Source organism: Podarcis pityusensis (assembly GCF_964106645.2).
Source record: "Podarcis pityusensis genome assembly, chromosome: 6".
NCBI classification, from domain to species: Eukaryota; Metazoa; Chordata; class Lepidosauria; order Squamata; family Lacertidae; genus Podarcis; species Podarcis pityusensis.
In genome coordinates this window covers 15,441,686-15,464,920 of record NC_138030.1, presented here as the reverse complement: position 1 = coordinate 15,464,920, position 23,235 = coordinate 15,441,686, and the positions used below count along the sequence as shown (strand labels likewise).

General features: G+C 47.2%; 1 protein-coding gene across 3 annotated transcripts in view; it reads right to left on the bottom strand.

Annotated features, from left to right (window-relative positions):
- LOC308479988 overlaps positions 1–22,625 on the bottom strand; it is a 90,468-nt gene extending 67,843 nt beyond the window's left edge. For all 3 annotated transcript variants that reach the window (XR_013987912.1, XM_081011153.1, XM_081011154.1), the window contains exon 1: positions 22,295–22,625. Coding sequence is in view for 2 of the 3 variants with exons in the window: in XM_081011153.1 (XP_080867279.1) it covers positions 22,295–22,330 (36 nt within the window). In the remaining variant the exon portion in view is untranslated. The remainder of the gene's footprint in view (positions 1–22,294) is intronic.
- Positions 22,626–23,235: the final 610 nt, after the last annotated feature.

Below are 23,235 nucleotides of genomic sequence, written 5' to 3'. Positions count from 1 at the left end.
CATCTCCACCCCCAAGCAAAGCTTCAGTAAGATTTTCCCTGGCAGATCGCCATTTATTATACCAGTGCACATTCTCTGTGCTGTCAGAATGGGATGCAAGGGACAGTGTGCTTTGCCACAGTAACAACAAGGAGGAACAAGTATGGAAACAGTTTTGTTACAATTGGAGCTACAGAATACTTCATCAGAGCTGACAGGGCATGGCTGGCTTTTACGCTGCCTCAGCATTGCTGGCATGATAAAGTAGCAAAGAACAAGGCCCACTGGAAAAGCCCTTTGCAGCAAAGTGACCCATCACGAGAAATATGCTGAGGTTCCCCCCACTCTCATTCCACACGGACCCAGATCCCATTTGAACATGGCATGAAATATAGCCTGGGCAATAGGGAGCAAGGGAGAAGAAGATGTGCACTCCCCTTTCAAAAAAAAAAAATGGAGGGGGGAGAACCTCTTTGAAAAATTGCATTTTCATGCACAAGCTCCCAAGACAATGCTAGTTTGCGCTGCACGATTTATATATAGGTGATCTATTTAAAAACAATCTCCCCACAGGTAGACAGAAGGATGGGGAGGAGGGTTGCAAAGGAGAATGTGGTGGCTTGTAAATTGTCTCCATCTTTCTTTTGCCCTTTTCCAGGATCATGTTAAAAATGACAAAATACAACCTCAGTTGGACTCCTTGCTGCAAGGCGTTGGAAACTGCTGAAAAGTGCATCCAACTATCTGTCCATCCAGTTCAAGGGATGCGGGTGGCGCTATGGTCTAAACCTCTGAGCCTCTTGGGCTTGCTGGTTGGAAGGTCGGCAATTTGAATTCCCATGTTGGGGTGAGTTTCCATTCCTCTGTCCCAGCTCCTGCCAACATAGCAGTTTGAAAGCATGCCAGTGCAAGTAGATAAATAGGTACCACTGTGGTGGGAAGGTAAACACCGTTTCCATGCACTCTGGCACTCGTCACAGTCCTCCATGTGCCAGTAGCGGTTTAGTCATGCTGGCCACTTGACCCGGAAAATTATCTGTGGACAAATGCTGGCTCCCTCGGCCTGAAAGCAAGATGAGCATCTGTCAGGGGTTCAGGAGCAGAGGCAAGGGCAAGGGAGGAAACAGAGAGCGAGGGGGAGGAGGCAGAAGAAAAGATGAGTGATGACGACGACCCGAGATCTCCGAGTCTTTCCAGTGAATCAGAAGATTCACAGAAAGGAGCACCAGTGGCCAGGGCAAGGGGGGAGCCTAGGGGGACACCCCAGGAAGATAGAGCCAGAGGGGACTCAGAGGGGAGCAGTTGGAAATCGGGACCAGCGTCACCGCCAGAGAGCAGGGAAGAGGAAGGGCGCCAGGGATCAAGCGCTGGCAGCTCACAACAGGGGGGAGGGCACGAGTCAGGAGTGGCCACACCTCCATCGGGGAGCGAAGAAACGGTCAGACGGAAGGTGGAAGGTTGGGCGCGCGCGACAAGTTCAAATGCACAGGAAGGTGGCGCAGTAGGCAGCCCGGAAAGGGAGCCAGGTCCTAAAGCCCGCCGAAAGGAGGGAGAAGAGTCAGGGGGGTCAGCGTCAGCGTCAGAGGAATCCCGGAAGGAAGAGACCCCGGGGGGCAGAGGGACCCAGAGAAGAACAGTCAGGCGGAAAAGGTGGAGCAAGGCTAGGATATTAAGTTGGTGTACAAGGGGCGGAGACTCAGATGGGGCTTCGCCGATCTAACCATTAGACGTAGGGTTGCACGCAGCAGCTTGAGAATGGAAACTGTAACTCAATAAAGACTTTTATTTAATGATCGCTGGCTAGCGTGATCCTCTGTGAGCTAGGATCTGGAAGCAACTCTGACAGTAAGCCCCATCTCTTAAATTGTGGGCATCTACAGCCTCGCGGAGAGGAGAGAAAGCGGGTGCCTACTAGCGAGCTCACGAACGGCAGACAACATGACGGCCGAACAGCAGATAGTGGAACTCAGAGAAGCAGTGTCGCGCCTGAATGCCGAGGCTCTTGCATCCAGGAAGAGAGAGGAGGACGCAGCTGCCGCCTACAGGGATCTCCAGGTCAGGTTGGAAGTGCTTACGAAGCAAGGGCAACTGACACCCAAACCGGAGGGGATTGGGTTGGGGAGACGAACAGGCGGTCTGGTCTCTCACTTCGATGGGAATTTGCAACAGTACCCCAACTTTAGAGCAGATGTAATGTGTGCACTGCAACTGCTGAACAAAGACTTTAGAGATGAGCAAGAGAAGGTGGGATTCATCATGTCCCATTTGCATGGAGATGCTAAAGCATGGCTGCGCAATTTGTGGAGAGATAATGATCCAGCGCTCCAAAATGCGGATGCCTTTATTAAAGCGATGGATCGGTGCTTTTTGTCAAGCATTGACGTGGATCTTGCTCGGCAGCAGATACATGGACTGAAGCAAGGGAGGGCCAGCGTAAGGCAGTACCATGCCCGCTTTTTCGCTTTGGTCAGTGCTCTGGAATGGGACAGAGATTCGGCTCCTGTAAGAGACCTGTTTTGGGAGGGATTGCACGGCTCGGTTAAAGATGAAATTGCGAGGGGGGAGAGACCCCGGACCACGCAGGAGATCGTTCAGAGGGCGCTGGCGGTGGGGGTGCGGCTGGAAGGACGTCCGTGGAGCAGTGGCGAAGGGCGTGGAGGGCGCGAACCAGCCAGGGGCTCCTCCTTCCTTCCCAGAGAAGCAGCGCGTGCGCAATCCACGCCTCCGCCAGGAGGAGGAGCGGAACCTATGGAGGTTGGAGGTGCAAGGGCTCAGTCAGCAGCCAGAGCCCTAGCACCGGCAGCAGTGAAAGCGAAGCCTCCTAGAGGGAACAGGAAGTGTTACATCTGCGATGATCCACAGCATATGGCGAAAGAGTGTCCCCAGAGGCTCCACAAGCACACTGCAGCCTCAGCAATGGTAACTGCAGCAACGCAGCAAGGACAACCACAGCAGGGAAACGACGGAGTCTGGTTGGAAGAGGCACTGGGGCCCAGCCAGACGTGTCAGTGAAGCAGTCCCCAGAGATTTTACAGCCCATGGACCCCCTCCCGCCCAAACCGGTAGTGAGGCTCACCGCGTCGCTCCAGCTGCCCAATGGAATCACCATGGACGTGCCAATCACCATTGACTCCGGAAGCAATGCGGACTTTATAGGGCAGGACTTTGTCGACCGGCACGCTATACAGTTGCTGCCTGCCACGCTGCCCCTGCAGGTTGTCACGGTGGATGGCAGGGAGCTGCTAGGGGGGCAAGTGGTGAAGCAGACGCCACCAATGGTGATGCGACTTGGGAATCACAGGGAAATCATCAGCTTCAATGTCACTCAACTATCGGACACGCCCATTGTATTGGGCATGAGTTGGCTGGACAAGCACAGCCCGACGCTGGCTTGGTACCAGAGGCAGCTGACCTTCGGCTCTTCCTTTTGCGCTGAACACTGCATCGTGCCCAGGCAGGAAGGAGAGGAAGAGGAGTCACAGCTGCAGCTAGGCACGCTGCAAGCGGTTCCCCACAAGTACGCAGAATTTTTGGAGGTTTTCTGCGAGAAGGAGGCAGACAGGCTACCCCCCCACAGACCATATGACTGCAAAATTGACCTGCTGCCGGGGGCGGCGCTGCCCAAAGGGAAGCTGTATTCCATGTCTGAGGACGAACTGCAGGAACTCAAAGAGTTCATAGATCATAATTTGGAGCGCGGTTTCATCCGAGAGTCCAAGGCAGCGGGGGGCAGTCCGGTATTCTTTGTTAAGAAGAGGGACACGCCCCAAAAAAGACTTGTAGTGGACTTTCGCATCTTGAACAGTGTGACCAAGCCATCGGACTTCCCCATGCCCCGAATCGACGACCTCCTCGCAAAGGTACGGAAGGGCAGAGTGTTCACCAAGTTGGACCTGCGAGGGGCATACAACCTCATTCGCATGCGGGAGGGAGATGAGTGGAAGACAGCCATGTTCACGCCCCTGGGCACCTACGAATATAGAGTTATGCCTTTTGGATTGCAAAATGGCTCCCACGTTTTTCAAGCTTTCATGCATCACGTGTTGGCGGGGCTCCTCTACAAGACGTGCGTCTGTTTCTTGGATGACATCCTGATCTTTTCGGAATCGCAGCAGGAGCATGACAGACACGTCAAGGAAGTGCTGAGCAGGCTACAGCAACATAGGCTTTACGCCAAGCTGGAGAAGTGCCAATTCGACGTGACCGAGGTGGATTTCCTGGGCTACAAGTTGTCTGATAAAGGGCTCGCCATGGACAGCGCCAAGGTCCGAGCAGTGTTGGATTGGAAAAGCCCACGCAACCGGAAGGAGGTCCAACGGTTTGTCGGCTTCGCGAACTTCTATCGCAAGTTTATCAAAGGCTTTGCGATGCAGACAGCGGCCATCACGGACACGCTCAGCTCCAAGAAAAAGAAGTTCATCTGGACAGAGCAGGCGGAGCAGTCCTTTCAGGCACTCAAGCGTCTCTTCGCGTCGGAAGAGCAGCTGCTTCATGTCAACCCCAGCAGGCCGATGAGGGTGGAGACAGACGCTTCAGACAGAGCCGTGGGAGCAGTCCTGCTGCAGAAAGACCCGCAGGGGGTTTGGAGGCCGGGAGCGTTTTACTCAAGGAAGCTCAGCAAGTCCGAACAGAACTACACCATCTGGGACAGGGAGTTGCTGGCCATTCATGCAGCGTTCAAAGCGTGGAGGCACTTCCTGATCGGCGCCAAGCACACGGTGCAGGTCTGCACGGACCACAAGAATCTAGAGCACTGGCGCACGGCACAGTTCCTGAACCAGAGGCAGATACGTTGGGCTGAGTTCTTTGCGAATTTCGACTTCCGAATAGAATATGTCCCGGGGGACACCAACATCATGGCGGATGCTCTCTCCCGTAAGCCACAGTATCTGGAGGAGGCAACGCCAGCGGCCGCCATGCACATCTTCGCACCGACAGTGTGGGCGTGCGCGGCGGCAACAGTTGACCTGGATGCGGTGCGACGAGCGTTGCAGGATGACTCCTTCGCGCAAGCAAAGATGGCAGAGGTGCACAGGGGCACGGCAGCGACCGACGAGTTCCAGCTGCGAGATGGTTTGCTCATCCGTAAAGGGGCCATCTACGTGCCGGGAGACGAACTTCGCGCCAAGGTACTGCGGCAGCTGCACGACGCGCCCACTGCCGGGCACTTTGGCAAGGAGAAGACGGTGGAATTAGTAGCCAGAGACTTCTGGTGGCCCGGAATGAGAGGGGAAGTCGCGGACTACGTGGCGAGGTGTGACACCTGCCAGAGGGCCAAACCAGTGCACAGACCGCCGGCCGGACTGCTGGAACCGCTGCAAACTCCGTTCGAACCATGGGAGAGAGTGGCCCTGGACTTTGTCACGGATCTGCCCAGCTCGAGGGGCAAGACGGCTGTGCTGGTGGTGGTGGACTTGTTCTCCAAGATGGCACATTTCATTCCGTGTGCGAAGGTGGCCACGGCGGAACAAACCGCCAAACTGTTCATAGACCACGTGTTCAAGGTTCACGGTCTGCCGCGGTCTATTCTGTCCGACCGAGGGCGACAGTTCATCTCGAACTTCTGGCAGAGGCTGATGGGCTTCCTGAACGTCAAGATCAACCTGGCGTCGGCTAGACACCCGCAGACCAACGGGCAAGCGGAGCGGGTCAATGCCATCATGCAGCAGTACCTGAGATGTTATGCGAATCAACAGCCTGCGACGTGGGTGGATTACCTGCCTCTCGCCGAGTTCGCCTACAACAACACGAAGCACGTGTCCACGGGGGTCACGCCGTTCTTCGCCAACAACGGGAGGCACCCCAGAACCTTCCCGGGACTGGAAAGAATGGGGGAGGGGGAGCCGCAGACAGCAGATGCGTTCGCGTCGGAGTTGCAGGAGGTCCACGATCAGCTGCGGCGGCACCTGGAGCTGGCTAAACACGCATACAAGGTACAAGCGGACAAACACAGAAGGGTTGGCGAAGAGATCCATGTGGGAGACTGGGTCTGGTTAGCAGCCCACGCAGTGCCGGCCAGGTCGTTGGCGAAGAAGAAACTAGGGCATAAACAACTGGGGCCCTACCAAGTTGAAGAACAGGTCAACCCGGTGGCTTTCAGGCTGGCTCTTCCGGAGGGTTCCAGAATGCATCCGGTGTTCCACAGATCGGTGCTCACTCCCTACAAGGCACCTCACAGGTTTCAGGAACCAGGAACGGCACCGGGTCCGCTCCGAGAGAGAACCGGGCAAGGGGGAGTGGCACAGGAGGAGCGCATCAACGAAGTCACGGAGATTTTGGACTCCAGATGGGGGGAAGAGGGGGTAGAATACCTTCTCGCCAAGGAGGGCACCCCGGCCAGTGCCAACAGCTGGGTGCCGGGCTACGCTTTGGACGAACCCCTGCTCAAAGAAGAGTTTCATGCCCTCTTCCCACACAGGCCAATGCCAGCAGACTTTTTCGACGACTGGCTTTTCACGCCCACGCTTTCAGCCAGCACGTTCCGGGGGTTCGACTCGGACGAGGAACCGACACGAGACGCCCGTTCCCCGGAGGGGTCACCCTCGGGATCTGCTTCAGAACCCTCGTATTGGTGGGATAATCGACCAGAGGAGCAGTTCCGCAGAAGGTGGCTGGAGGGTCCAGGACGAGCAACGTCTCCAGAAGGCAACGAGGGAGAGACGGACATGGACGTTTTCGGGGACGACCCGGGTTTCGAGCACGGCGGCACAGAGATGGAAGCGGAAGTGACCGTCGTCAACGAGAGCAGGGAGGAAGAACCGGAAGACTTCGGATGGCGGCCCGCCACGGGAAGCGAACTGTATCCGACATTCGTCCCCCTGACACAGCAGCACCCAGATCCCGCACCGGAAGGAGGGGAGGGGGGAAGAGGGGGCTTTGAGGGGGGGATGGATGTCAGGGGTTCAGGAGCAGAGGCAAGGGCAAGGGAGGAAACAGAGAGCGAGGGGGAGGAGGCAGAAGAAAAGATGAGTGATGACGACGACCCGAGATCTCCGAGTCTTTCCAGTGAATCAGAAGATTCACAGAAAGGAGCACCAGTGGCCAGGGCAAGGGGGGAGCCTAGGGGGACACCCCAGGAAGATAGAGCCAGAGGGGACTCAGAGGGGAGCAGTTGGAAATCGGGACCAGCGTCACCGCCAGAGAGCAGGGAAGAGGAAGGGCGCCAGGGATCAAGCGCTGGCAGCTCACAACAGGGGGGAGGGCACGAGTCAGGAGTGGCCACACCTCCATCGGGGAGCGAAGAAACGGTCAGACGGAAGGTGGAAGGTTGGGCGCGCGCGACAAGTTCAAATGCACAGGAAGGTGGCGCAGTAGGCAGCCCGGAAAGGGAGCCAGGTCCTAAAGCCCGCCGAAAGGAGGGAGAAGAGTCAGGGGGGTCAGCGTCAGCGTCAGAGGAATCCCGGAAGGAAGAGACCCCGGGGGGCAGAGGGACCCAGAGAAGAACAGTCAGGCGGAAAAGGTGGAGCAAGGCTAGGATATTAAGTTGGTGTACAAGGGGCGGAGACTCAGATGGGGCTTCGCCGATCTAACCATTAGACGTAGGGTTGCACGCAGCAGCTTGAGAATGGAAACTGTAACTCAATAAAGACTTTTATTTAATGATCGCTGGCTAGCGTGATCCTCTGTGAGCTAGGATCTGGAAGCAACTCTGACAGCATCACAATCCCATCGTCACCTTTGACTGGATTTAACCATCCAAGGGTCCTTTACCTTTTACTATCCAATTCAGTACTTTGTGCGCTCCAACCTACAGCACCTCTCCAGAGCTACCTGGTCCTTTAAAACTGAAGGTGCCAGGGATCAAAGCACACATTCTGCCACTGAGCTATGACCCCTTCCCTAGTACTGCTCACCCTTCAGCAGACAGAGCTACCCAATCCAAACTGCAGTGTGCCATGAGCAAGCCCTCGTCAGAAAAAGCGCAGAGCAAATTGCTTCAGGCATAACACAGCAGGCGAGACAAAGTCAAAATATAAATGAATGGAGATCAGACATTATTAACACAATGCTCGGTTGCTGGTTGGCCATTTCTGTGTTAGGTGGATCAGAGTTTGGCAGGTAACAACCTAGGGATGGCAGAATCAACATTTGCTTTTAAGCACTGCAAGAGGAAATGACGTTCACTCACACTTTCTGACACTGGGTGGCTCAGCCACCAGCACAGATTCCGTGGATGTTCATAGAATGCACAAATTGTAGCCCCCATAATCGCCTCCACAACTCCACATATATCCAGCCCATGATAACGATGAGCATTTTGCGAGTGATCAAATAATAAACAGGTAACTGAGCATTCAATTAACAAAATATTGACTGGTCAGCATGACTGGCTTCCTAACACTCGATTGCTATCTTTTTCTTTCTTGCCAGCAGACCACAATCTGCGTTGATTTTGATAGAACAGCCACAATACCTCTATAACACCCCTTACGTATTTTTATTTTTGTTTTCATTTTCTGTAAATTTTAGCCCCGTCTCCGAGGCAGAAAGCGGCATTCCGTAATTGTTTGCAAACTGCCAAACCTTCTGCTGCTGGCTCCTTGAGCCGTCACAGAGTTCCCCTGTGCAGTTTCAAATGTTTATTACTTAATGAACTATGCATAAAATAATATAGAAAGCTGTTGACATATCCCTGCATCTGTTCATTACCTAGGTAATAATGCCCTGTGCCTTTTAATGAGTGATTAAAATTATCCAAAGTAATAAGAACTGTATTATCATATTGCTTATTAACATGATAATCCAATTAGCCTTGTGTTGAAACAATGATTATCAGGTTGTTAAACAGTGGCACCTAATTATTTTTAGAGACAGTTTGGTGCACTCTTAGCTCACAGGTCTGTATACTTGACCTGCCTTGTTCAGTGGAAAAGAACCAGTCTGTTAAGCGCTAAAACAGATACTGTATGCGAAATTACAGTTCTCTAGATGTTATTTGACTACGGCTCCCATGTTCCCTGACTGTTGGCTGTGTTGGCCGAGGCTGTGAGACTTGGACTCCTGGAGGGACAGAGGGGCTGCTTAGAAGTTCACTCAAGGCATTAAACAGAAGTTTCAGACCCAAAATCAGGAAGCCACAGGGAAGCATTGTGCTGACCTTCCTCCAACTTAACATAGTAGTTAGAGTGATGGACTACGACCTGGGAGACCAGGATTAAAATCCCCACCCAACCATGAAACTCACTGGGTGCCCTTGGGCCAGTCACTGTCTCTCAGCCTAACCTACTTCACAGGGTTGTTGCGAGACTAAAATAGGGAGAAGGAGAACCATGTACATCTTGAACTCCTTGGAGGAAATAAGGAGATGTAAATGTATAGCTTACTTGGGCAAGTGTCAGAGGACCTGTGTAACTTAAAAGAAAAAGAACAAGATCCAGCCTAACTAGGTCTCAGCATTCCAGTTTTCATTTGGCCACTAAATTTATCCACTGCAAGATGATCAACTGGAGATCACCTTTTCAATAGTCTTGTTGAAGTGTTCAAATCAGCATACAGTGGTACCTCAGGTTACATATGCTTCAGGTTGCGTACGCTTCAGGTTACAGACTCCGCTAACCCAGAAATAGTACTTCGGGTTAAGAACTTTGCTTCAGGATGAGAACAGAAATCTGTTGGCTATTTGCAGTATGGTAGCGCTGCAGAGAGCTTGCTGGGGAGACCATGCATTAAAAAGGGACTCAAAAATAACTTAAACAAGGTTTTAATAAGAAAAACAAAAACTCCTTATACACTAAATACATCATCAACAACAAACCAGACCCAACCACCAACCCATCCCTCAGGGTAATGGGAAAGCTAGGTGCTGCTCCTTATATACTACAACCAATTGCCAACACAGCTTAATCAATACAACTCAGCAGCACCTGCTATGTTTCACAGCTGTAAAGCTGGGTCTCGTTATCTTGCTCTGGCCCTTGCTCTGGCCCCTTAAAGACATACACATCGAGTGGAACAGTGATGAACCTTTACATTTAAAGTAACCATTCTGGCGGCGGCAGCCAGAGGCCCCATTAGCTAAAGTGGTGCTTCAGGTTAAGAACAGTTTCAGGTTAAGAACGGACCTCCAGAACGAATTAAGTACCGGTACTTAACCCGAGGTACCACTGTATATGGCTAACATAATCCATGTTATGTCCCAGGCTGTTAAGTGTTTTATATATCAATAATAGCACCTTAAACTCAGCCCAGTAGTTCACTGGCGGGCAGTGAATATATTTGAGCACAAATGTCAGTGTGGCATACTGGTTAGAGTGCTGGACTATGACCTGGGAGACCAGGGTTCGAATGCCCACTCAGCCATGAAGCTCACTGGGTGACCTTGGGCCAGTCACCATCTCTTAGCCTAACCTACCTCATAGGGTTCCTATGAGGATGAAAATGGGAAGGAGGAGAACCCAGCAGTGGAGGAAGCCTATCGGGCACCTGGGGTGGTGCACATGCCCTGTGCCCAGCGGTGGAGCCAGCAACCTGCGGGGTGGGGCGAGCTGGGGCAGGATGCTCTGCGGGGATTCCTAGGAGTCTGCCTGCCTCCTCCCACTCAGCCGCCTTACAGCTGAGGGGGAGGTGGTGGGCAGACTGTTTGGGGCAGTGCAGGGCCTGCGGGCACCCAAGCCACCACGTCACTCCCAGGAGAAACATGTGGCTAAGGCGCGCTGCAGGACCCGCTGTGAGTGCCACCCGCCATTTTGTCACCCCCCTCAGTGGTGACACCTGAGGTGGACCACCCCCACCCCCCTTCCTCCGCCCCTGGGAGAACCATGTACACCACCTTGAGCTCTTTGGAAGGTAAAGAATATTATAAATGTAGTAAACAAACAAACCAACCATTGTGCTGCAGCATTTTGCGCTAACTGCAGTTTACAGGCCAAAAGAACTTCAATTTCTGTTCTGGTTGATCCTGCCTGTTCTAGATTTTCCAAACCTATCTGTGCATGAGTCCTGTTGTACAGTCTCATCACTTATGAAACCCTGCTCAGCTTCTTAACTAAGGCCATTCGTTGTTTTGTTTCTTAAGCTGTCAGAATGCCATACCACTCCCAATGCCCATTTAAGCAAGCAGCAGAAAAAGTTCAACAACTTTGGGGAAAACTAAAAAAAAAGCTCAACAACTTTTTCTGTCCAGATTCTCACTGTTTGAAATATGACAACCCTAATTCTGAGCAACCAGTGTTTGCAGGATTCTTTGTAACAGCATTTTCCAGATCCCGATCTGACAACAAAGCACAGTTGACAGCAGAGATTAGTGTGTTTGGAACTGGGCAGGGCACCCAATATTTATTCTCATCCTGAGACCACTATGAAGCCTGTCTAGGTCCAAGAATCACCCAAAGCCAGAGCCAGTCCTGGTATAATGCCAGAGTTGAGAGAAAAAAATGTTATTTTCTATGCCTGACATCCAGCCATCTCTACAAAACCAGCTGTTGCTCACTGATCAAAGTGAATGTTCAGATTAGCAGTTCAGCATCTACTTATCACAAGAGATTGAGGAAGGATCTCCTTGAAATTACTGAGCATTCACCAAACGAAGCTCCCTCCAATATTTCATTCATAGTTCATTGAATCATAGAATTGTAGAGTTCAAAGGAGCCCAAATGAACTCCCTGCAATGGGGAATGACAGCTAAATAATCCCTGGCAGTTGACTCTCTGTATCCCATCACCTGCACTGGGCAAACCTTTGGGAAAGATCCAACAGCAAGCAGCCTAGCTAGCAACCCTATGGAGCACTCCTTCTGATTTGCTTGTGCAAAGTTTTCAGAAAGGTTGTATTAAGTTAGCTGCTTATGGCACAGTCATTCTGATGGCAGGGAAGGCTTAAGTCATGTCACATCAAGCACTGGCCGTCCCACACTCTGCAGGACACTTTCTGCCTCACTTTCCTTACTGCAAAAGTCCATTTTCCCTTTCTTTTCTTGGAAGCAGGTTTGTAGCCCGAGAGTGCCAGATCCGCACTAATTGTGCACCCCAAATCTGGGCATGAATCCCACCCATGAAGCAAGGACAGTCTGGAAGTGTGCAATGTTTAAGCATGGCTAAAGCAGTCAGGGAAATTTGCACTCCTAAAGGGAGGGGAGGGGTTTTGCCATCCTGCCGTGTCCTCTTTGAATTCTTAAGCAGTCAGTCAACACTACATCCGATCTGGCTCTATGAGCAAAGTAATAATGACAAAGGACCTGCAGGTCTCCCCTCTCTTTTCTTAGTTGATAAAGGCTTGGGATAATCTAGTCAGGCGTAATAAAACCAGAAGGTGTATCACATCTGCTGGAACACAGCCCTGACACACTCACAACACCCCGTTTGCTGCTACTCGCTGCTTGCCTTTCTGACACTAGTGGCAAGCAATTTCCTTGGAGATGTTTGATCATTATTTCTTGCTCCGTTTGGCCGAGCACTTTAGCTGCCAAATGTTTTGACGAAGTGCAGCTGCCGACTAGATCGGCATCATAACTCCACTCATGGAATGACCCTGTTGCAAAAGGTCTTGTGACACCTAACCAAGATTCGCAGTCCATCTGGCTTATGAGCATTGTAGAATTGTGAGTAAAGAGACAGGGATGGATTCACAGCCAGCCCAGCGCTTGAGTTTAGCCGAGTCATTTTCGAAGGGTATTAAATGCTTGTCTCATTAGACATCTTGTCCAATTTCGACCTTGTTGCCACAATCAGAGTTTGGTAAAGAGATATAGATTGCAGTGGAGTGCAGAAATAAATAGTCTGGGGAGACTGCAGGTTGAAAGAATAAAGAAGGTTTAATACTCCTGGCAAACAAAGCCATTCTGAGTACAAGCTTAACTATGGCCATCGTGGAGTGATGAGGTTAATAAAAGGATGGCTCAACACTCACAGGCTGAAGAAGAAGCAGGAAAGAAGTAAAGAGAAAACAATGTGTAAGAAGTTAGGAAAGAATCAGCAAGGAAAGAATAGCTACTCGGCTCATTAGTAAAGAAATGGCGAATTGGATGAACTATAATTGGATGCACTATAAACATGCAACACCAGATGGCACCAGAGAGCAGGAAATTTTAAATGCAGTTTTCCATATATATATATTTTGCAGATGGTGACAGCAGTCATGAAATTAAAAGACGCCTGCTCCTTGGGAGAAAAGCAGTGACAAACCTAGACAGCATCTTAAAAAGTAGAGACATCACCTTGCCAACAAAGGTCCATATAGTAAAAGCTATGGTTTTCCCAGTAGTGATGTATGGAAGTGAAAGCTGGACCATAAAGAAGGCTGATCGCCAAAGAATTGATGCTTTTGAATTCTGGTGCTGGAGGAGACTCTTGAGAGTCCCATGGACTGCAAAAAGATCAAACCTATCCATTCTGAAGGAAATCAGCCCTGAGTACTCACTGGAAGGACAGATTGTGAAGCTGAGACTCCAATACTTTGGCCACTTCATGAGAAGAGAAGACTCCCTGGAAAAGACCCTGATGTTGGGAAAGATGGAGGGCACAAGGAGAAGGGGACAACAGAGGACGAGATGGTTGGACAGTGTTCTCAAAGCTACCAGCATGAGTTTGACCAAACTGCGGGAGGCAGTGGAAGACAGGAGTGCCTGGCGTGCTTTGGTCCATGGGGTCACGAAGAGTCGGACACGACTAAACCACTAAACAACAACAACATATTTTTCTTTTGTTAAAACGATCTAATTTCTGACTTATTTAAAGCGGTTTTTCCTGTGTTTAGATCCACCCTAGATGGGGACTTCCGAGCAGCTCCTGAAGCCAGCCAGAGACAACTGCTCCGGGCTGCTGAGACTGCCACTGCTGCATTTCCCGGGGACATTAGATGAAATCTGGGGAAATTCCAGGAATGGAATATGTCCGGGAACTTATTTGCAAATCTGGGGACTGTCCCCGGGAAACGGGGACGTCTGGTAACCCTACCCTAGATTGCCTTTTCTATCGGTCCCCTACTGGTTCATGTAACTTACTGCAAGCACTGTTTTACTTCCAACAATCAGAAGGGTTGTAGCTCAGTGGTAGAGCACCAGCTTTAAATGCAGAAGGTTCCAGGTTCAATCCCTGTCATCTCCAGGTAAGGTTGGGAGACCCCTGTCTGAATCCCTGGAAAGCCATTGCCAGACAGTCCATGTGGACAATACTGAGCTAGATGGAGCAATGGTCTGACTCTGTATAAGACAGGTTTCTGTGTACTCTAGCAAGTGATATCTGTGCACTCACATGCATATGGATGCAGATGTGCATTGCCATTCATATCCAGTCCCTACAGAACTTAATGGATGCGTCTCTTGCAGACATCGTGGAGGATGTTGTTATCCACACTATTAGTGCATGTGCACATGTCAACTAATATCTTACAGATACATTCAAAGAAATGTCGGTCTGGGTATCTTTTCTAGAGATGAGTGAACTCTGCAGACCTAGTTGCAATGCACATTTTTAGTTTAGAAACACCAATATTGCCTTGCTTATTTCTCTTATAAGCAGGAAGCAACAAGGATCAACCTAAATAATAATAATAATAATAATAATATATTTATATCCCGCCCTCCCCAGCCTAAGCCAGGCTCAGAGCGGCTAACAACAGTAAAATAATACAACATTCTAAAATCATTTCATTATAAAATCACTTCAAATTAAATTAATGGCAACCATTGAGTTAGAGTTCTGTGAGGAGTGCCAAAGGAGGGGGTCAGACTGTGCCTTGGCCAAAGGCCTGGTGGAACAGCTCTGTATTGCAGGCCCTGCAGAAAGATGTCAAGTCCCGCAGGGCCCTAGTCTCTTGTGACAGAGCGTTCCACCAGATCACCAGATTGGAGCCACAGCCGAAAAAGCCCTGGCTCTGGTTGAGGCCAGCCTAACCTCCCTGTGGCCTGAGATCTCCAAAACGTCTGCATGTGAAACTGCTTTATCAGCTTGAAGCACCAATACTGGAAGTGAAAATAGCAAAATGGATAATGGATGTAATTCACACAGGCTACCTACTCCCACATGACATGGACCATAAACTTCTAAAGTTCATCTCATCAACCATGCACACTAGTTTATGGTGGGAAAATTCCCCAGGGAATTCCCCAACTATTTTGTAGGAACCACTAGAGCTTCTCTGGATGGGAGTTTACTTAGCTTGAACTATCACATGGTTCCCTTCAATGGTGCCATGCTCATTGCTCAGAGCAGAGCCAAAGTAAAGACATTATTTGAGAACATGAGCAGAGTTCCAGTTGAACTGAGTTTCTTAATACCAACTACTAGCCCATCCATGGCTACTGGTCACAAATTCAACCTGCACATTCACATTCTGCATGGCACTGAATACCAACTGCTGGGACCAAGAACAGCAAAGATCTGCTGCCTTTGTGTCCTATTTATAGGCTTCCCAGAAACATCTGGTTGGAGAAGAAGAAGCACTGATCTGATCCAACACGACTCTTGTGTTCTTCTGTCACTATCTGGAGCTGCTAGCTAGGTACCACAAAAGATAACTAGAGTTGGATAAAGACCTTCAATGCATTGCATATACATTATTTCATCAATCATTCTAATGCTATAAGGCTGGTCAGTATTATTGCAATGTAAGGGGGGAAGGCAAAAGTGGCACCTTCTATCATATGTAGTAGACATGTAAGGTAGTAAAAGAATTTTGGGTAATGATATATAATGAATCGAGGGGGAAATGTTTAAAATAACTTTTTGTTAAAAAAAAAAAAAGAACAAAAGAAAACCCTGAAGCCTTTTGTTTAGGAATTCTAGGTCCCGAAATCCCAATGGAGCAGAAAATACTATTTATGTATGCGACCGTAGCTGTGCGGATGTGATTGGCCCAGAGATGAAAAGAGGACAAAGTCCTGACCAGAGAAGAATGACAGATTAAGTTAATGGATTATGCTGCAATGGCAAAAATGACTGGAAGAATCAGAAACCAGGAAGACCAAAACTTTAATAAGGAATGGGGGAAATTTATAATTTACCTTAAAAACCATTGTAAACAGTTGAAATTGTTAGTAAGATTGGAATAACACTTGTAGTTTAATGGTGGATTTTGGATATAATGAAGATGTAAAAGATTTGGAGTATTATAAAAGATGCAGGAGGAAACGATTAATAATAGGACCCACAAAGGAGGAGGGAAGTCCAGGAGAGTCTTTGGAATCTTGCTTTTATGTTCTATGTTGGATATGTGATTGTAAAATTCTAATTTGAAAAACCAAATAAATTTATAAAAATAAAAAAGTGGCGATTTTTTAAAGCTAACAAGTCCATGACTGTAGTGAAATTTGGACTCCCCAGTTTACACTCTGAGCCATCATTCATTTACAACAGCTCCCTTAACTCTCCCCAATGTAGGCTCCGCTGCCACAGTCAGCTGCGGTCTCTGCTTTGCCAGCATCCTGTTATAGCACACCAGACCTGACTCTTTAGCGCAGTCCAGCCTTGGCTGCTTCTCTGAGTTAATAAGTCCGTTTGGCGTCAGCACCAGCTCCCTCAAGGGGTTTAATAAATTGAAAGCCTCCATGTGAAATGCAAGTCACGCCCATTATGTCAGTGGAATGTACTTCCAAGTGTATTTAGGATTATATCTCCAGCAGTTAAATCAAACATGGGCAGACTTTCTGGAAATAGGTGTAATGCTTCAAACCAACTTTGGAGCCACAATTATCTAAATGGCTTTTAACCAACAGTCTGCCAAAATTGCATCAACACAGAAGCACTTTCATCAGAGGGGATTATGCGTTGAATGATCTACTTGTCACATGGGGGGGTTTTCTGCCAGCGATACAACCCCAAAATAGCCCCCTGCCATTTTCTTGGAGAATTATGTATCGGAAAAGAAATGTCTCCACTTTATCCTAAAGTTTGCAGCTTGGGATGCAGGAGAAATCTGGTTTAGTTTGGATTTTAATGCAAATCTACCAAACTGAAACACAGCTATCTTGCAAAATTTTGTGCTGCTCCAAATATTATGACACAGTTCTCCAACCAAATAATGCATACAACAATGTTTATATTGGAGGGGGGAATATAAAAATGCATACATTCACGAAAGTAGCGCATAAGAATGCCATTATATTACAGGAAATTGCATGCAAAAAAAATGTGTAGCAAGCAAAATGACAAACCAAAATGTGTATATTGGGAGAAATTTGCACTATGATGCTTACAAGTTTTCATGAGGACTTTTAAAGAAATATTGCAAAGCCATGCAGAAACTGCAAGGAACCAAAAATTGACATATTCACCCGTCCCTGATTACAACACAGTGATATTGCTCATTTTGTAATGCTAAACCAGCCTTCCACCAAGCTACTGGCCTTCAGATGTTTAGGGCTACAACTCCCATAATCCTTGATTATTGACCACCCTACCTGAGACTGTAAATCCAAAAGAACTGGAGGGCACAAGGTTGGGAAAGCCTGCAGCGGGCATTACTCTGGGAGGGAGTCCAGTGCTTTCAGCATCAGCCACACATCTCCCAGCATGCCTAGCTTTAGCCTCACTGTTGTGGTGATGGTTGCTTTTGTGGGTGCCCCTACAATGCTCAAGTCATAGACAAAGCTTCCATCCGCACGATCACAACAGATTGCCTGGTTATGCACAACAGATTATTTGGGTATTTCGTGGCCTCATTTGTAGATCTCTTCCCTTAACCCTAGTGCTCTGTATCTTGCGAATGCTGAGAAAACCGCAGCTCTTGGTATCAGGGCTGTAAGCCAAATGACCTCTTCCTCCTCCCTTTATAGTTCACTTAGTTTTAATCAACCACTTTGCAGCACCATATTCCCCAGGCTTCTTATCAATTTTGTTAGACTTTTAGTTAAAGGCCACCTCTCCTATGCAATTGATTTCCCCCCACCGGTCCTTGGCAAGGTTGTTTGGGGTTGATTTTTCACTGTATATATACAGCAAGTGATCGATTGCATTTAAATAAGGCAAAATTAATCTATATCTCTTGGTATGTATATTCATGGACTCCAAAGAGATCTTTCGCAGCTCGATTCATAGACTCTCTTTTTTTCATAAACGTTACATTTCAATGTAATTTTGTTCAGGGACTGGAGAAATTGTTAAATAAGACCTTCCAGAAAAGCTCCGTTAGTAGGGAGGTCTTGTAGTGAACGTAAATGGATGCTCACCACTCCAGATTCACATGAAGAAGCCAGTTTACATCTGGATTACCAGGGGTCAATCAGGTATCACTGTTAACGTTGATTGGTGCTTTCTGTACAGGCTCAACAGTGGTCAGTCAATGGTAAATATGCTGTCCATGTTCCTCAAATAATATTTGCTTCCATGGATATTGTTTGGCTGTTGACTTTGCTGCTGGTGCAATATATGATTGCTTTATATCACTGTTGGCCGTGGCAGAGTGACCACCAAGCAATCCAGGATCTTTGGATCGATGTGCCCAGTTACCACTCATTGTTTCCTTGGAAAATATGGAAAATCTTCCATATTTTTCCCCCCCTTTTCAATTTACTATGACGGTAGAACACCAGGAGCAAAATAGAATCAAAGCATAAACCGGAGTACCCCTATTTCCCAGCCCCACCAATTAATATTTGTCTTCGCAACTAAAACGAGTGTACATTTTTCAAGATAAATCATGGCAGATCGGAAGTTAAGGATGCTACGGTTTACTAAGTGGGTAAGCCAGTAATGCAAAAACAAATTAAAAAAATAAATCACAGACTGTTAGCAAAAAGGTAGCCTTGGGTAACAGGACAGGATCATGAACCAGCATGAAGCAGAGATTCACCAGCTCTCCACCATCCAGCAAAGAAGAAAAAAAGGGGGGACAATTCAGAGACATGAGTACTCTGTAAAATAAATAAATAAAGGTTAAACTGCAACCCTGGTTTAAATTAAGCTGGTTAAAAGCTATCGGCACCCAGTGCTTTTTTCTAGGGGGACGCAGGGGTACACTAACCCCTAAACGTTTTGTGAATCTAAGTTTGGCCTCTTTGAGGGGAAGTATTTCAATATGAGTAAGAAAATGAGAGTACCCCTAATTTTTTTTTAATTTTTTTTTGTGGGGAGCACTGTTGGCACCAGTAGGATTTAAGCAGCCAGCGTACATATTGGCAGCTGAAAGCTTGATTAATCTACTACTGTATAAACTGGGGAAATCCACCATCCCTGATTTCAGCTAATTAGAAAGTACATGGGGATCAAGACAGTGTGGGGCATTTGCTTTGGTGGATAAGAGAACTACAGAATGGCAATTGGAAAGGCGGCACAAAATAGAAAATTTAAATGTTTGCATTACTATACAGATTAGCTGTGGTATTTTGAATTAGTGCATTTTCTAATCCAATCAGCTGATCTGCACAAATATGTTTTCCATCATACCAATATGATGTTACCCACTAAGAGGTTTTCTAACCATCAAACATGTGTGTGTGTGTGTGTAATAAATAAGATAAATAAATAACAGAGTACAAAACCCAATCTTACTAGTTAATTGGAAAACCATTTAAAATGCATGACCTAAGGCAGCAGCCCAAGAACCAGAACCAGCCCTGCGCAAAGAGGGTTTGGAGTACTCCACCAGCAAACATTCTGTTTTAGTGACACTGACTTCAACATGAAATACTATCTCGTGGGGAAGCATTTCTGATTAAAAACCAATTTTAAAGCTCTCATTTTTAATCCGTGGTTAATGAAATCATGGGCCCGCTGCCACAATTAATCAAATAATAGTAATCTGCATTAGGGATCGTATTTCAAGTAGCCCTGAGGGAAACTTTGCATCAGCACAGGGATTTCTCTTTGCACAAGGGAATGTTCTCCCCCTCTCTTCCCCTCACATGCCCCCCTACAGCTGCTCTGTGGGAGGGTGCTGCACATGTGTGGGTGGGGAGTGGGGAAAGTCCCATTGTGCAAGCAGAACTTGGTCCATTTCAAACATGGGTCCATCTAGCACAGTATTGTCTACATTGACCAGAATCGGCTCACCTGGGCTTCAGACAGAGGCCTCTTGTAGCCTTAGTCTGATATGGTGGAAATTAACATGGCACCTTCCGTATTCAAATCAGATGCTCTCCCTACTAAGACCCTAAGTAATAATAATAATAATAATAATAATAATAATAATAATAATAATAATAAAAATAATAATTTATTATTTGTACCCCGCCCATCTGGCTGGGTTTCCCCAGCCACTCTGGGCGGCTTCCAACAAAGACCAAAAATACACTAAGATATCACACATCAAAAACTTCCCTGAACAGGGTTGCTTTCAGATGTCTTCTGAAAGTCAGGTAGTTGTTTATCTCTTTGACATCTGATGGGAGGGCATTCCACAGGGCAGGGGCCACTACCGAGAAGGCCCTCTGCCTGGTTGCCTGTAGCTTTGCTTCTCGCAATGAGGGAACCACCAGAAGGCCTCGGCGCTGGACCTCAGCATCCGGGCAGAACGATGGGGGTGAAGACACTCCTTCAGGTATACAGGACCGAGGCCGTTTAGGGCTTTCAAGGTCAACACCAACACTTTGAATTGTGCTCGGAAACGTACTGGGAGCCAATGTAGGCCTTTCAAGACCAGTGTTATGTGGTCTCGGCGACCGCCCCCAGTCACCAGTCTAGCTGCCGCATTCTGGATTAGTTGTAGTAGTACCAAAGTACCAAAGATTGCTTATGATCTTACAGCTGTTGCACTCCTGGATCTGCACACTGGAAGATGAAGGCACTAATGGTGTTCTTAGGGCCAAATTAGATGTGAGGATCCAGCCATATCCATATATCTGTTCAGCAGAAAGTGTATCTTTCATTTTTAAACATGTAATGGAAGATGCAGGTCCATTGATCCAAACATTATATATATATATATATATATATATATATATATATATATACCGTATTTTTGGAGGAAAACAAGAAAAAAAATATTCTAAACGAAATAGTGGATATATGATTTTTGTGGTTCATGCTGTGGCCACAGACATGTGATCTGACAGTGAGTTTGGAGTAGCCCAATGCAAAAATCCTGAGGATCCATGTGGATCCATGCTTTGTAACCACGGAGGAGGTAAGGAAGGGGAACCATGGATCCTCTGCTCACGACTGTAGCAGATCCCCCCCGCCACCCGCAGGCATTCGCTCCATAACATGCACAGACATTTCCCCTTACTTTCTAGGAGGAAAAAAGTGAGTGTTATGGTGCAAAAAATACGGTATATCTCATATCTCATATATCATATATCTATATATATCATTAAAGATTTTTTGTGTTACAAAACAGATGGACAGGGAAAGGTACATTTATCATCTCCACTTTCAATTCATAGTTTCCCCTTATCTGTCCCCCCTCTCTTTTCTATAATTTTCATCATGTATACAAAGTTTATATACTAAAAGAAAAGAAAAGGGGGAAAGGGAAAAAACAAGGACAAAAAACTATTCCAAAATCATATATGTACCAACACTTTGGACTTCCTGTCTATCCCGTTGTATATTCCTTTTTTACAAATGAATGTACCCTTATTATTGTATATTTCTTTACATTTTATCTAATACATTCTCATATCAATATGTACCCTTGGTCTTATTTCTCAACTCAGTCTCTCTCCAACATCAATAGAATGCTAGCATAGATAGTGAACCTTTACTGTATTTTTGAACATATATCTTATATCTATCTCCCAAGACACTATTTCCAGTTTTGCGAAGTTTGTAAACCAAAGCGTTCTTAAACCGGACTGTTCTTAAACTGAGGTACCACTGTACTGAAGCAAGGCAGAGAAAATACAAAGCAACAGTGAGCAGTGAGGGAAGAAAGCAGAGGGGGCCCTCACTCGACTTGCCTGCAGGATCCAATTAATGTAAAGCATAGGCACACGCGCACGCACACACATACATACATACACACACACACACACCCCACAACTCTCACTTGATACATGAATGAAGCAGACACAGGAATAAATGCACATGTGCCCATCACATCTACTTTGGTCCCTAACAGTTACTTAATGATTATGTAGGCTCTTAGGCTGCTATCTCCAAATCACTTAAGCTTGCTTAATCTTGACAATGGGACAAAAGTGGATCCTGTGAAGTATACTGCATTAAGAAGTCTGTATGATCGCTCTGTAAGGAGCTAACTCAAACTGATACTTCTTATCCCCCAGCAGCCATGTAAGTGAGGTGCACAGGATTGCAGTCTTAATTCTTAATTGATGGACTCCTCTTCCTATGTTAGACAATCTGTAACATCCCATGAGTGTGGGGCTTCCATATAACAAAATCCCAGACAATGCTGTTTACAAGTTGCTTGCAAGCAGGCTCCTATTAGTTGTGCCTAGCGAATGCCATTGGCAGCTAAAGGGAGAAAGAATGTATTCCTTTACCTGTGGAACGACATCTAGCGCTTTTGCGTTCTCCATTGCTTCTCCTTATTTCAGCAGTTTCCCACAAGAGTCCATTCTGTTGTTTATTTATGAAGAACACTTGCTTTTCCACAATACAGCTTTTCCCTTTTCCCACTCTGCTTCTCAGAAGTTCTCGACCAGAACAATTATTAATTAATTGACCATTTCTTCCTCGTATGTGCTCATATCTCAACGAGAAAGGGAAGTTACCCAGGCGGTTTCTGGTAATTACCTCTGAAGGGAGGGGAGGACAAAGCTTGTTTGCTTTATTTCTGGTTTCCCTTTTCGTTACTTCCTTTTAGTGGATATATCAGAGATATAACCTAGTAATACACCCAGGTTTATTTGAAAGCAGTGTCTGCTGGTTGCTGGAGCAACATTTGAATAGGGAGAGCTGTAATCTATGGGGTTGCTCAGTTCTCCAAGCACAGGTACAGCTCTAGGAGCACTAACATCTTTAGTATATGCGCCACCAGGGTGCAAAGATCCACCCAGTGCCCCCAAATTTAGTTTAGCTGCCCCCCAAGGTGTCAAAGGTGCTGCTGACCTCGCTGCCGCATAGCAGCTCAATACAATACATAACATAATATTTTGATGTAAGAGTTAATTTTGCATGCACGGCGCCATTGAGAATGACAAGTACCACCAATGAGCCTGACAAACACCGCTGTTGTGAATGACAAGCGCCGCCGCTGGCACAGCACGTCTTTGGTAAATGAGTGCACAAAGTCGAAAGTCCTTTAGTAAAACAGTAGGTATACATTTCGGTAATACCTAGGTATATATGTATTTTGTTTTTCTAGCTTCATCAAAATTATTTATTATTTCATAACAGGTAGATAGTTAAGAGTTTAGACGGCTTCAGCAATGGGTGCCTGGCATGTTTCAGTTGTTTTCCAGCTGTGGAGAAGCCATGTAGC